This window comes from Hyla sarda, chromosome 8 (genome assembly GCF_029499605.1).
Source record: "Hyla sarda isolate aHylSar1 chromosome 8, aHylSar1.hap1, whole genome shotgun sequence".
Classification (NCBI taxonomy): domain Eukaryota; kingdom Metazoa; phylum Chordata; class Amphibia; order Anura; family Hylidae; genus Hyla; species Hyla sarda.
Window position 1 is genome coordinate 68,060,471 of NC_079196.1, and position 15,921 is coordinate 68,076,391.

The following is a 15,921-nucleotide window of genomic DNA, read 5'->3' on the forward strand; positions in this document are numbered from 1 at the left end:
GAGGAAACCACGCAGACCACTGTCTGTGGTATTGGGTCCAGTTCATGTACACGTAGGGACACGTGCTCAAAAACCATGCACTAGAAGGGGGGGTCCAGCAAACTAGAAACAGATGCGGAAGACCTGCAAAGACCTGTGGGAGGAAATTGCCAAAGACACAAGGGAACAAGATACCTCGGAAGGCCCTCCGCTAAGGTCAGGGATGCAGAAGCATCTGCAGGGGCATCCCACCGGTGTCTCGTCCCGAGGGAAGGGCTGGAATGCGGCTGTGGGCACGGCATATATGGCATGGCAGAAATGCCACGCACATATACCTGAGCTGGCAAAGTGACCTTTGCCTCTTCAAGTCATCCAACAGGGTGGCGGAAGCAAATGCTAAAGTGGCCCCAAAAATAACATTTAATATAAGGCCCCCGACAGCAAACCCAGCAAGATCAAAACAGGTAAAAAACAGACATTCCAACAAAGGTCTGTAATAGCTGACTGCTGCCACAAGGGGGAGCACACAAAGGACCAGAAAGCAGAGGCTGCAATCTACTGAATGGCCACAAGAGGGGGATAAGAACTTGGGCTGAGAACGACAGACTTTTAAAAAAAATAAAGAAGAGTGCAGGAAGCAGTGTGCTGCGCACAAACCCAGAGTCAACTGAGGCCGATACCCGCCCGACCCCTGGGAAATATGATAAAGGAGCGCCCCGACCCCGCAGCGCACACAGTCACTGCAGAACAGGGAGCCGCGGGGAGATGCCGGAGCCGACACCGGCCTCCAATCGCCCTAGTGGACAACATGAGGAAGAGGGGGCGGAGCAAAAAATTGAATGAGGAGCATAATGGCGCCGAAGAAAGTGCGAGGAAGCTGCCGCAGCTATACGGGCGGCCTGGCAGAAGTGCAGAGCCGACTGTCTATAGAACTAACGTACTAATGTGCGGCAACAGAATGAGCTGCCGCACAGCCTACAAAGCCCTCACACCCGAGACCCCCAATACAAAATGACAGGGATATCCCCTAGACTAAATCCCCCAATAAACATGAGGATTTACCCCTTGTATCATGGTAAAAGAGAAAAAAAGAGGGGGGGGGGAGATTGCTGCAGGCACGGCGCCACTGGTTGCATGACCCGGAGGCCACGAGGCCAAGTCTGTTCCAGCACAGCCACGTGTAATGGCCACTGAGGAGCTGGCACTGGAAGGAGAAGGGACTCCCAGACAGCCTAGCGAAAACCTAGCGGGGTACAGAGGAGGGGGAAGCTGTTAAACATACTCACCCACGGACTCCATCTTCTTATACTCACCCTGGAATCTTCAACCAGCTTATGGCCATGCTGCATCATACCAGAAGGGGCAGTAGGGGACCCAGACCCAGGGTACAACCCTCCAGGCGCTGGCCATTGTCACTCTTATGTAACATGCCCCTTTGTCAAATATGGGGGAACAGGTAGCGCCATGCTCCTGAACCCCCACCTGAAAAAAGGAAAAAAAAGGGAGAAAAAACCTAAACAGCCCTTACACGAAAATAATAATAATTTAAAAAAAATAAAATAAAAAAACACATGGTCTGGGGAGCTCCCAGACCTGTGTCTTGCCTCCTACTGACATTAGCTAAAACTGATTACCTCACTTCCAGTGGGTGGGTATATCCTGCCAGGGAGGAGCAGACTTTTTTCCTAGTGTCAGCGCCTCCTGGTGGCAAGAGCATATACCTATCAGTATAAGTGTCCCCCAATGAAGAGCAACTGAGAAAAAAATATTTTAAATCTTCCAATTTTGTGCACACAGTCCCATGCAGGCCTATGTGATACACACTTCTAGACTACAAATGAAGGACTTATGCATTGGATAATCTTGCAGTTGTACTCCCCTCCTGTCCTTGGAGATTTAGGTTCTGTTCCCACTGTGTTTGAGCCATCCATCAGACGTATACAATAGGTCGGGAGGATATACCTCTACATAGAACATATGAGTCCAGAGCTCAGTAATGTTCAGAAGTTTCATATAGAATAATGGAGCAGTGGCCCAGCAGGTGGGTTACAGTTCCATTCTATTCTTGTGATCAGTGTGGGGGGGGCTCCGGCGGTTACTTAGAAACTCATTGATCAGCTAGTTGTTGCTTATGTCAGGGGCGGAGGGGGGTGACCCCTTTAGACACATGTGGGAATTGCTGTATAACCCATGTGGATATTGAAGGGGATATCCAACCTGTAAAAACTGATGGCCAATTATTTGTAGCGGCGGTGCATGGAACTGCAGTGTTGCTCTTTTCACTTAAAAAGATTTTCATACAGATTTGTAGAAAACCATCATGTCAGTATAATATGAAGCTGTGCCTTAGATGTGCAGTGGCTGTTATGAGTGTCCTTAATATAAAAATAAATAAGGTTTTACCTGATCGCTTAGGGTGCACTGTTCTGTGCAGATGTCTGTGATGAGATTTCGCGCTTGTTTTGCCATTTCATCCAAGAACATATTACATAGAGACAGACTGCGATCTCCAATGTGGTGCCTCTGAAATGTTACATGTTGAGTCAAGTTGTACATCTGCCATTTATAATGTAGTATTTCACTGCATGTTCACAACGGACATGAAGACAAAACTTATGCAAACCAGAACATACAGAACATATAGTAACTATTAATATTATCGCAACATTGCCTCCCCTCTTATATGTACTCAGCCTTATACATTATAACGGCAGCAAAATCCTGCTAAACCCAGAGGGAGTGAATTACTCTGATATAACATATAATTAAAGGACATCTGCAGCAAAAGACAACTTATCTCCTATCCACATAAGTGTCTGATCCTAGGGAGTCCGAACGCTGGGACACCCCGCGATCTCCTGCACAGCTTCCTCCATGTATCTCTATGGGAGAGGCGGGGATGCAACAATCGTGCCTCCCCGCCTCCCCCATAGAACTGTATGGGGAGGGGGCTTGGAGGGGACATACCGTCGACCTCAGAGAGGTCGACGCTATGCGCATTAGCCGGTCACATAGAGTGGCAATGCGGGGGGGCCCCGTGCAGGAGATCGAGGGGTGGGGGTAGGGTTGGGTTTCCCAGCGATTGGACCCCCCGCCATCAGACACTTATCCCTTATCCTGTGTATAAGGGATAAGTTGTATTCTGCTGCAGATGTCCTTTAACATCTCCTCCACCCATGACCAAAAACCCCTTTAGCACTGTAAACCACCATGCCTACACTACTAGTGGCATTACCATTAGCCCAATCCCAATACTAGGGTACCTTCACTAGTCTAGACTACCAGGAAGAAAATGTATAAACCCCTAAGCATCCATGGACCACCAGAAACATTTACAAGGGGGTAGGGGGACTGGGCCGGATTAAAACAAAGCGGCTTGGTTTTCTGCACACACCAAATTTACTACAGTTTACACCTGCAAAGGCGTAAACTGCATCTAACATCTACGGCAGCCTCTGATGCACTGGATTTATTAAAGAGACGGGCACCTCTCAATAAATCTAGCACAGTTGACACGGGTGGACTTTTACGTAAAACTGGAGTATTTAACGCCTTTCTTCGTAAACCTCCCCCTCACCGTTGAGCCTTAAGTCAACCTTAACTGTCAAGAACATAAGATAGCAACCTCTAGTTTAAGGAGTTGTCAATGTAGGTCCACGACCAACCTGAGAACTTCTTTGGAGAACATCACATTTTAGGCAATTTGACCTGGACTGCCAGTGGGCCCAAAAATTATTTTGGCTGTATTAAGTGTATATGCATATCCTTTTAACATTTAAAAACACATATACATCAACATACATATAGGCACACACAGAATTAATGTATAATAAATGTAATTTAGTAGCGGCTAAACCATTATTTATCCCGTACCGCTTAAATCTTAAAGGGGTACTCCGCCCCTAGACATCTTATCCCCTATCCAAAGGATAGGGAAAAAGATGTCTGATTGTGGGGGTGCCGTCGCTGGGGAACCCTGCGATCTCCTTGCTGCACCCGGCGTTCTTTTAGAGCGTCGGGTGCAGTGCCGGAGGCTTGTGACATCACGGCCGCACCACGCCAGTGATATCACTGCCACGCCCCCTCAATGCAGGTCTATGGGAGGGGGCTTGACGCCCCCTCCCATAGACTTGCATTGAGGGGGGCATGGCTGTGACGTCATGAGTGGGGCGTGACCGTGACGTCACGAGCCTCCGCCCCACATTGCCAGTCATCTGGAACGGAGCAAAGTTCGGGGTCTGGGGTGCCGCAGCAGAGAACGCGGGTCCCTGCCATGGGACCCCCATGATCAGACATCTTATCACCTATCCTTTGGATAGGGGATAAGATGTCTATGGGCGAAGTATCCCTTTAAGGTCTCAAAAAGGAAGGATGACTTCAGTTGTTCTCAAAGAAAAAAAAGTTGGCAGCTGCTCAGCGCCCTAATAAAGAACAAGCCGGGAGTGGAGATGTTATAGTTTAGAATAACTAAAACCTACATAACATTCTGCCTGACTCAAACGCTAATCTTCAAGATTGAGTAACTAACAGTTGATCAACCCTGTTAATACCTTTTCTTTTAACAGAAATGCATTTATTATACTGATTTCTCATTATAGTGCACTGTTTAATTTAAAGGGGGTTTCTGGGACCCTTTGATTGGTGGATAAGCCATCAATTGCTGATGACCAGGACCAGAAGTCCTAGGCTGTTCACTATGCAGTGCTGGTGTTGAACAGCTGATCAACGCAGATGTCGAGTGTTGGCCTCGATGGATCAACAATTGAAGGCCTATATTGTGGATATGCCTTTAATCCCAAAGTCACGGAAACCCCTTTAAACAAATTTTATTACTCATAAATAAAATTAAGTACAGATCCTTACCTCCTCAGGACAAAGTTCATGGGTGCAGCTCATAAAGTGAGTGCAGATAAGGGGGAATGAGATTGAGTATCTGGATTGTGATGGCAGCTCCAAACACTGCTGGAACATCTTCTCAAATGCTCGACTATAAAAGCTGAAATAAAAAATAAAAATAAATAAATCTACTAACTAGAACATCCTATAACATCATGCTTCAGATACTCTAATCATTGGAATAGGACTATGCCACCATTGACGGGCTACATCTTGGTGTCTTATCTGTCCATTCTAATCTAGGCGAGATCCCAAATAATGGACAAACATAACTAAATACAATACAGCAAAGTTTGAGTCTTAAATTAAGAAGAATCAAGTTAGTTAAATTGACATCATGCCTATTGTAGCCAAGGCATTTATATATTAAAATGTTCTTACCAAAATATAGAGAGATCAGATGTTTCTACCAGCATTTCAACTAAGGAATCCACCATCTTGGTATGGAATATTATAGTGTTCATCATCTTTCCAAGCTCCCTGTGGTCTGCGAGACTCAGTGATGCTTTAGAAACGCTAGTGTAGGCCTTAAAGGAAAGAAACATGGGTGTAATAGCATATAAATAAGACCGATGTACAGATATGCTAAGGAACTCAACTTACTTTGAGTATATTTAAAATCCAGAAAACAAATCAATAGGACAGAATAGTATTGTTGGACCCAGGAATAGTATTGTTCTATATATTAGAACTGCTCACCCTGGGTGGCTGTTTAAGCAAATACACAACAATGGGATAGATATATAGAAGAAGGTCGTCTGCTGCCCTCCGGAGTAAAAGTGGTAGTAGGTACTTGGCTTCAGAGGAACCCGGCTCACGGCGCTGATCGACCAGACAGGAAGATATGCTTAAAGGGGTATTCCAGGAAAAAACTTTTATATTATATATATATATATATATATATTATATATTATATATTATATATATATATATTATATATTATATATTATATATTTTATATTATATATATATATATATATATATATATATATATATATATATATATATATATCTCAACTGGCTCCAGAAAGTTAAACAGATTTGTAAAGTACTTTTAGTACTTATGAGCTTCTGAATTTAAGGTTGTTCTTTTCTGTCTAAGGGCTCTCTAATGACATGTGTCTTGGGAACCGCCCAGTTTAGAAGAGGTTTGCTATGGGGATTTGCTTCTAAACTGGGCGTTTCCCGAGACACGTGTCATCAGAGAGCACTTAGACAGAAAAGAACAACCTTAACTTCAGAAGCTCATAAGTACTGAAAGGATTAAGATTTTTTAATAGAAGTAATTTACAAATCTGTTTAACTTTCTGGAGCCAGTTGATATATACATATATATTAAAAAAAAAAAAAAAGTATTTTCCTGGAATACCCCTTTAAAAGAGGATTTATTGACCAGAATGCAACGCGTTTTGCTGTGCATGCGCACAAAACGCGTTGCATTCTGGTCAATAAATCCTCTTTTAAGCATATCTTCATGTCTGGTCAACCAGTGCCGTGAGCCGGGTTCCTCTGAAGCCAAGTACTTACTAGAAATTCAGAGGAAAAGATACAACATACAACTTAAAGGGGTACTCCGGTGAAAAACTTTATATTTTTTTTTTTTTATTCAACTGGTGCCAGAAAGTTAAACAGATTTGTAAATTACTTCTATTAAAAAAATCTTTATTAGCTGCTGAATACTACAGTGGAAATTATTTTCCGTTTGAAACACAGAACTCTCTGCTGACATCATGAGCACCGTGCTCTCTGCCGACATCTCTGTTCATGTTAGGAACTGCCAGAGTAAAAGGAAATCCCCATAGCAAACATATGCTGTTCTGGACAGTTCCTAAAATGGACAGAGATGTCAGCAGAGAGCACTGTGCTCATGATGTCAGCAGACAGCTCTGTGTTTCAAAAAGAAAAGAATTTCCGCTGTAGTATTCAGCAGCTAATAAGTACAGGAAGGATTAAGATTTCTTAATAGAAGTAATTTACAAATCTGTTTAACTTTCTGGCACAAGTCTATTTAAAAAAAAATTAAAAATAAAGTTTTTCACCGGAGTACACCTTTAAGATTAGCCGAAATATTTGGGACCTTTTTAACCATGCCACTGCCACTCCACACCGATAATGTCTACCTAGTCCATCAGTTAGACTATGGGTCTTTCCAAATTTTTGGTGCACCATTCATCAGTGTACAGTACAAAACCTACTAAGAAGCCTTGGGATTTGTATTCGGGGGATTAAAGTGCCATTGTTGAAAGGATAAAGCTCAGATTTTGTGATTTCTTTTTTTTTTTTAAAGCAGCTTAAAGAGAAGTTTGGCAGCCACTTCTGATGAAAATTCCTCCGCTCTAAGTTCCTCTGTATTTCATTTCGAGCGGCTATGAATCTGTTAAAACGCTCTCCCCGGATTTCCATGACTCAATCAAAGTGGGATGTTAAGGTTTGTCAGCACATCTTTTGAAGCGTGGTTTCGCCATTATCTCAAAACAAAGACAAAATGCCCAGATAGCTTGACTTTAAAGTGGTTTGGTTTTTTCCCCCTTCTCCTTGAAAGGCGACCAAGAAAAGGGCAGCCTGTTTTTTGTAGAAACCATTCTGCAATTTGATGCACAGCCTTCTGGCTTCCAGGCCAAAAATAATACAAGCGGAAGGCATTCTGCGATCATCAAAGCGTTCTCAGGTCAGACCAGACAAAGTGCTATTCAGCTACTGTTGCACAGATGTTTGTGCACTTCTTACATTCGGTCCTCAGCCAACACATCTTTGGCTCCAAATCTGACAATCACTTTAATGTCTTACTTGTAAAACAATGTCTGACATTTAAAAAAAAAAGATGTGATGCTTTGTTCAGACATTAAACTGTGTAAAATTGATGTCTATAATTCACTTTTATGTGCTATAACTTGAATGAAGAAAGGCGTCACTACGTGGCAACCAAGTTTTCTGAAAGGCAAGTGTTTTTTTTTCTTTTTGGAAAGGGTTGTGTGAACTAATAGTTCAATTGATAGTAGACAGATGAAGGGTGATGGATGGGATATTTGTCTACATAGTTTTATCTCTAAGGATTTTTTATTTTTTTTTGCAGTGCCAGAGGAAAAAACTGCATATATTATAGATGAATGTAGGGGCCTAACTGAAATAAAAACTTAAAAAAAAAAATGTTCATATACAGTGGTCCCTCAAGTTACAATATTAATTGGTTCCAGGACGACCATTGTATGTTGAAACAATCATAAGTTCAAAGAATAACTCTATGGAAACCTGGTAATTGGTTCTGAAGCCACCAAAATGTCACCCAAAAATAGGAAAAAGTGAGGATAAAGCAAATCCTTACACATAAAAGTAAGAAAGATCTGCTGGGAGCTGTAAATCTCTGTCTATTTCAGTGTTTCCCAACCAGGGTGCCTCCAGCTGTTGCAAAACTACAACACCCAGACTAAGTTTCTACTTTTTTTTTTGGGGGGGGGGGGGGGGGGGGGGGACGCCAAGAAAAACGGCAATTCTGCCGCATGGCGTTTTTTTGGCCAGTAAACGCTGCAGTCAGATGTTAGCTGTAAATCAATGAGAAATTGCAAAAATCGTATTCCACTAGGCATTTTTCACTTTGGCGTTTTTTTTTTATCCTTTTGGCATTTTTTCACTCTTTTTTGGAGTTTTTCAGCTCCTTGGCGGTTTTTCCAAAATCACAGCATGTTGAGCCACTGGCGTTTTTCTCCCTGAAATTGTGGCGTTTTTCTCCCATAGAAGTCTATGAGAGTAAAAAAACGCCAAGAAAAACACTATGTGGGTTTTAACTTTGGCATTTTTTTCAGGCGGTTTTTATTCTCTTTTGGACTTTAGCGATCCAAAAAATTGATGGAGATACATTTTAATAAAATTTCGTACGGTACCATTGGGAAAAAAAAAAGATACAGTAGTGATAGAAAAAAAAAATTATTTAGCGAAATTTATCTTTTTTATAACAATATTAAATATAGTCGACAATAATAAAAATTTTGTGTGTGTTTTTCACTTTATTCTTTAGGTGGTACTACTACTCCCAGCATGGGAACACACACACTGTTCCATAATGGGAGTAATAGTACCTGTACTAATTGACAGATCACGCTGGGTTCCATTGCGATCCTTCTGTATAATGTATAGATGCGGGTGGCCGCTCTTCTATGGTCCTCTGCACTGCCGTAAATATACACCTATTCCTATTTCCCGCAGAGAGCTGTGATTGGCCAGATGCCAATCACCGCTCTCTACGGGAAGTATGAATAGGTGTATATATACGTCATTGCAGGAAACCATAAAAGAGCGGCCGCATCAATACATTACACAGGAGGATCAAAGTGGGTGTCAAGACATTTGCTGTGCTCTTTCCTTAGCTGCAGGTACTACAGCTCCCAACATGGAACAGAGCGTGCTCCATGAGGGGAGTAGTAGTACCTGCAGTTAAGAACAGATCACAGCGGGTATCACTACTGACGTCCGCGGTGATTGTCCTATCTATTGAAGAGATGTGGAGCGGCCCTATACAACGCTCGCAACTTTGCTCCATACTCCAGCCAGTGATATGAATATTTCCCTCTGAGAGCTGTGATTGGCTACAACCATCCGGCCAATCCCCACTCTGGGTGTAAAATATGAATGAGTGATGTTCTATTTACATCACTGGCTGGAGTATAGTGCAGAGATGTGAGCGCTGTATAGAGCCGCTTCGCATCTCTGCTATATAATGGACAATCGCATCGGGCGATCTGTCTATTAGTACAGGTGCTACTACTACTCCCATTATGAGACAGTCTGTTCCATGCTGGGAGTAGTAGTACTACCTAAAAAATTTCCAAAAATAGAGAAAAAAAAGTGAAACACAAAATTTTTTAAATTTAGTTATAAAAAATTTACATTTCGTTAAATACATTTTTTTCCATCACTACTGCATCCTTTTTTTTGGTACCCAACAAATTTTGGGTGCAAAAAAAAACTGCCAAGGTGCCAGAAATGCAATTTCCACACAAATGAAAAAACGCAGGACAAAAAAACAAGTAGAAACTTAGCCTGAGAGAGTAGCAGATGCTCGGAATGAGAGTGTAGCGGATACTCGGAATACTCTTTCTGTAGAAGTGGTTGCTGCAAATACTGTGAAGTTACTTAAGCATGCATAAGATAGGGCCAGGACTATTCATAGTATTTAGAATACTGGGGAGACTAGATGAGCAGAATGATTCTTATCGGCCGTTACATTCTGTGTTCCCATGTTTCTTAATAGGGGTCTATAAAAACATTTGATACATGTGTTCAACGTAATATTCAATGGGGGAGATTTATCAAAACCTGTCCAGAGGAAAGTTGCCGAGTTGCCCATAGCAACCAATCAGATCGCTTCTTTCATTTCTGAAAAGGCCTCTTAACAATGAAAGAATCGATCTGAGCAGATTGACCATGTGAAAAAAAGAGACATAGCTTTGTGAAAAGAGAACCAGAATAACTTGTCATTTATTCATGTAAATCTCTTTAAGTAGGCGGTCCTATCAGTGATTAACAGCTATCTTAATATGCTCCCTTATACAACGATAACTGTCAATCACGAGTAGGACCGCCCATTTGACTTCTTAGCCCAGAAAGCAAAGATTTACATGAATTAGGGATGTCCCGATACCATTTTATTTAAGTAAGAGTACGAGTACCGATACTTTAATTCTGGTACTCGCCGATACCAAGTAAGAGTACTTTTATTTTAAAGGGAATCTGAGACCAGGGTGACCCGGTTTCTGGCGCTACTCACTGTGCTGATATGTGGGTTCCTTGTTGTGTACAATGGAGGTGCCTGCTGTAGTATAAGCCAAGATTTCTCTCTTCTCCATTGGACAGAACACGGAATTTGCATTTGCTGCAAAACCAATGTCTCCAGAGTGATTGGGCTGACATTTACATGGTGAGCAGTGGTAGAAACCGGGTCACCTGCACTATCTACATATAAATTCAAGTTAGTGCAGGTGACTCTGCTGTAAGATTGCCTTTAATAGTATAGATAGTTGCAGACATTAGTAGCAGCCCCCCTGTAGACAGCACCCCCTCTTGTCCCCCCTGTAGACAGCGCCCACCGTGTCCCCCTTGTAGACAGCACCCCCTCTTGCCCACCTTGTAGACAACAGCCTCCCCCCTTTTAGACAGCGCCCCCCCCCCCTCGTGTCCCACTTGTAGACAGCGGGCCCCCCCTCCTTGTAGACAGTGGGCCCCCTCCTTGTAGACAGGGAGAAGTCCCCCCTTGTAGGAAGCAGGCCAGCCCCTTATAGACAGTAGCCCCCCCCATATAGAGAGCAGCCCCCCCTTATATAGACAGCAGCCCCCCCTTATATATAGACAGCTCCTCCCCCTATAGACAGCAGCTCCCCCCCTATAGACAGCAGCCCCCCCCCTTATAGACAGCAGCTCCTCCCCCTATAGACAGCAGCTCCCCCCTTATGTAGACAGCAGCCCCCCCTTATGTAGACAGCAGCTCCTCCCCCTATAGACAGCAGCTCCTCCCCCTATAGACAGCAGCCCCCCCCCCCCTTATAGACAGCAGCTCCCCCCCCTTTATAGACAGCAGCTTCCCCCCCCTTTATAGACAGCAGCTTCCCCCCCCTTTATAGACAGCAGCCCCCCCTTTATAGACAGCAGCCCCCCTTTATAGACAGCAGCCCCCCCCCCTATATAGACAGCACACACCTGTGGCTGTCCTCGGGTGTTGTCGCTCAGCTGTCCCGTTCTCCCGATCGCATCATTGCGTCCTACGGAGGAGCATGTTACATACACGTCACTCTGCTTCCTCCACAGCGTTACGTTGGGCGCAGGGGAGGAGGAGTGACGTGTGTGTGTGTCACATACTCCTCCATAGGACGCAATGATTGCGATCGGGAGAACGGGACAACGGAGAACGGGACAGCGCCACACAGCACAAGGTATCGGGCATGGTATCGGGGACATTAAACGAGTCCCCGATAGGTATCGGGACATCCCTAACATGAATAAAATGACATTATCCTGGAATGTTTTCCCCCCATCAAACATTACAGACCAATGACTGAACATGAGAAAATTGTATTTGCTGCTCAAAGTTACATGAATTCGACTCAATTTAAACCAATGTATCAAAATGTTATTAATTATTAGATACATAAATTAATTTGATTCTAAGAAACCAGACAATTCAAAATATATATTCATGAGAAAATAGTATTTGGGGCTCAAAGTTACATGAATTTAGACTTAATTGAAGCCGATGCAGAACTAAAAAAAAAAAAAAAAAAATATTTTTTGTTTAAATATGCATCTCAAAAAGTATTCTAATTCAAAAATTTATTTAGAATTTTCAATTTTTTGTGTAAAGATTTTCTATCTGCAAAACATCTAAAAATGGGCAAACTGAAAAAAAGAAATCTGGAGAAATAAAATTCTGTGAGTACAATTTCAGATGGCACCTTATAAACAATTTATGGGGAAGTGGTTTCCTCCGGGTCGAGCTCTGCCACAAATCATTTAGAGCCGGCTGAGAAGGGCGATTGATGGCGGTGCGGCAGAACAGTTCCCTGCTGTGACGCTTATAATACAAATGAACAGTAACCTTTTGAGTGAAGCATTAATCTGACTTACACATTACCCAAAAATGAGACATTAAATATTGCCTACAATGTCAGACTGAACCTGTTCCATATACTAAATGCTTCTGCTTAAAGACCCTATTCAGTGTTGTGTGGCATCATAACAAATCTACATCGGCTTTTGCAAGAAGCAAGATCGATGCTATTCCAGCAGAATCCGCTCTCAAGTGACTTTATTTCCCAGCAATTAAAGCTGCAAAATGGTGGTAAAGCGAAAGGTCGATGGTGTGCAGAAAATGTACAGTATATGTGAACACAGCTGACATATGTGATACTTTCTGGGCTATAAAGAAAATTTAGTAGTGTTTCCCAACCTGTTGCAAAACTGCAACTCCTAGCATGCTGGGAATTGTAGTTTTGCAGCAGCCGGAGCCATGCTGGTTGGTAAACACTGCTTTATAGGCGGTTTCTGCCATTGTGACCAAATTGAATAACCATCTCCAGGTAGGTGAGAAGAACACTGATAAGGTCCACATTATGGTATCACGATTCATCGCAAAAACAATCAAATAGCAATATTACCCATTTGCGATTACGTGCCTGCAATATCCTGCTATTATGTACCTTTGGGTGGGTGTGTGTATGTATTATAAAACTAGCAAAAATGTGCAGCGTGGACAAAGACAGGACGGACGGGTTCAGCAGGCGAACTCAGACAGGCAATAGTACCATTTCACGCCGGAGCGCTTCAACGGGCCCGTGGCCCGTTGAAGCGCTCCGGCGCGAAATGGTACTATTGCCTGTCTGAGTTCACCTGCTGAACCCGTCCGTCCTGTCTTTGTTTGTCCACGCTGCACATTTTTGCTATGAATAAATCTATGTGATTCATCAGAACTTGGGTGAGTGCCCTCTACTTTTTCACATCTTCTATGAAGTTTACTATATGAACTGTTACCTACAAGAGTGAGCACCACACGCTGATGGTGGTTTCGTTGGAAGGAGCGGTGTAGCGCATGCTGCGCTGTAGAGTGGGACTAATTGCAGGAGGCTACAGCTGTTGCCCAAGGTATAATCTTTCTCTGCTTTCTTGTGTATATATTATGGCGCCGGTGTAGTGCCATATTTTGTGTTTTGCCCTGGAATGTGTTACATGCCTCAGCACTTTCCAGTGCTGGACTAAGACAGCTCCATTGGCTGACATGCGCACACCCGCCCTCTACCAATTGTTCCTGGCGGGGCGGGAGGGTGCATGTGCACGTGTCCACAAATATGCTGTTTCAAAACACCGTTCCCTTCAGTGTGAGTTCCCTGCTGTGATAGCCGAAGCGCTGCGGCTTCAATGTTATTCGCGCTGTGGATGTAATGTAATTGATTCCCCACTATGGGGACCATGCACCCACTGGGGGATCTCAGCGCTGCGGCTGACATTACATTCATTCCCCGCTATGGGGACATATGGCACTACACCACAGTGCGCATAACTTTGCAGCCGCAGCGCCTCGGCTATCACAGCAGGAGACAGCTTCTTGCTTTGGTAGCCGAATTCACACTGAAGGGAAAGTGCTGAGTCATGTAATACATTCCATGACAAAACACAAAATATGGCACCACACCGGGGGACAGGGAAAACATAAACTGATGCATACTTAGCCCCGGTACACTGTAGGTCTGCTGCAGATCCTGTTCTCCCCAGTTTTCAGAGACTTCTTTTTGTCTCCGAAGAAGAGACCAGGACCGCACTGAGGAGAACGAAATCTGCAGTAGACCTTTTAGTCACACTGCACGCAATTTATCTAGACAAACATGATGTTGCACCATGTAATCTATGGCATTGCAGGTTGCTATGTAGCTCTAGCCTTCATAGATTTTTGGGGATTGAACATTGATCCTGTAAATTATTCTGATTCCCATACTTTAATTCTGGAAGGTAATTTTCCGTCCTGGTATAGGACAATTGGCATCAGCCTCATAAGGTTGTTCTTTTTGCCTTCCATTAGATCAACACAGTAGGGTTATAGGTTGAACATGATGGGCCTTATTTTAAACTTATGAATTATAATAATAAATAAGTCCTTTATTACTTAATGTTAATATGACAACATGATATTGTTTAGTCTTTAAGTAGTCCTGCCAAAAGTAGCCATGTACTTTTGCATTATGTGGCTTACAAATTTGCATGTATTGTTTTGGTACTTTTCTGCAAAACCTCGGTGCAGAATCATTCAAATAAAAAAAAATAAATAAAAAAATAAAAAAAATCCACATCTGACCATAGCCTTAAAGGACCGCAGGGACCCCAGCTCTCCAGCCAAATAGCGCATGTCGACCACCGCACGAAGCTATGGCCGACATGCCCTCTCAAAGCAGCGCTATGGCAGAGCAGAAGATTTCCGAATGCAGCGCTCCAGCTCTCCAATAGAGTTGTATTGAGGAGGCGTGGCAGTTGTTGCTTTGAGCGGTGGTCGACACACCCCCTTTCTGCGGCCTGCCGGGCCCTGTTCGGGAGGTACTATGCCTTTAGGATAGGGGATACGTTTTCAGATACTGGAGTACTCTGCTAAACACATAGAAAGTTACCATCCTCAAACTCACTGTATATGGTTGTAGAACAGTAATTACCTGTAATCTGAACCAATCCAGCCTCATTCCTCTGAAGTCAAAAACTTCTCCATCTTCAACTAGAAAGAAAAATAAAAAGATATAATAAATATATCAAAACACATTCAATAAACATGGATATTTTGATACTGAAAAAACAAACATTTAAAAAGTTTTGAATTTATATTTAAGCATGGCTGATAATCATTATTTTGGACATTATCGGTATCGGCAATTACCTTGCCGATATGCCTATAATGCCCCACCCCCCGGCCAGAGATGACCGTCACCGCCGCTGCCCTATTGCCTCCCCCCATCCTCTGCCCACATACCACCGCCGCTGCCCCATTACCGCCCCCCATCCTCGGGCCACATGCCGCTACCCCATTGCCTCCCCCATCCTCTTCCCACATACCGCCGCCGCCCCATCGACTCCCCCCATCCCCGGTGTTATAATTACCTGTTCCCGGGGTCCGCGATCCTTCTGGCTCCTGCGCTGTTGCTGTGCGCTGCGCAATGACGAGTGACGTCCCCAACGCGACATCACCGTCAGTGCGCACAGTGACAGCGCAGGACGCCGACGGAGCCAGAAGTATTGCGGACCCCCGGGAACAGGTAATTATAACACCGGGGATGGGGGGAGGCGATAGGGCGGCGGCGGTATGTGGGCAGAGGATGGGGGGGAAGGCGATGGGGCAACTGTGGTGGTTAGACTCAGGATAGGCAGGGGGAGAGAAGCGGGAGCGGCGGCGGTCTCTGGCGCGGCAAAAGCCGCTGCAGTTCATTGATTTAAAGCGCCCGCTTTAAATCATTAATCTGGCTTCTTTCCCCCACCGGGCGGGGTGTTGAAATAGCCGATAACTTATACCGGAATATCGGTATAAGTTAT

General features: G+C 43.8%; 1 protein-coding gene across 8 annotated transcripts in view; it reads right to left on the reverse strand.

Moving 5' to 3' along the window:
* Positions 1-15,921, reverse strand: part of NCKAP1 (NCK associated protein 1) — a 181,883-nt gene that overhangs the window by 45,350 nt on the left and 120,612 nt on the right. For 5 of the 8 annotated variants that reach the window (XM_056536108.1, XM_056536107.1, XM_056536103.1 and 2 more), the window contains 4 exons: positions 15,054-15,112; positions 5,257-5,402; positions 4,843-4,975; positions 2,383-2,535 (listed from right to left, as the gene is read on the reverse strand). In XM_056536108.1, the coding sequence (XP_056392083.1) occupies positions 2,383-2,535; positions 4,843-4,975; positions 5,257-5,402; positions 15,054-15,112 (491 nt within the window). The remainder of the gene's footprint in view (positions 1-2,382; positions 2,536-4,842; positions 4,976-5,256; positions 5,403-15,053; positions 15,113-15,921) is intronic. The other 3 variants (XM_056536106.1, XM_056536105.1, XM_056536104.1) reach the window with 1 other exon arrangement.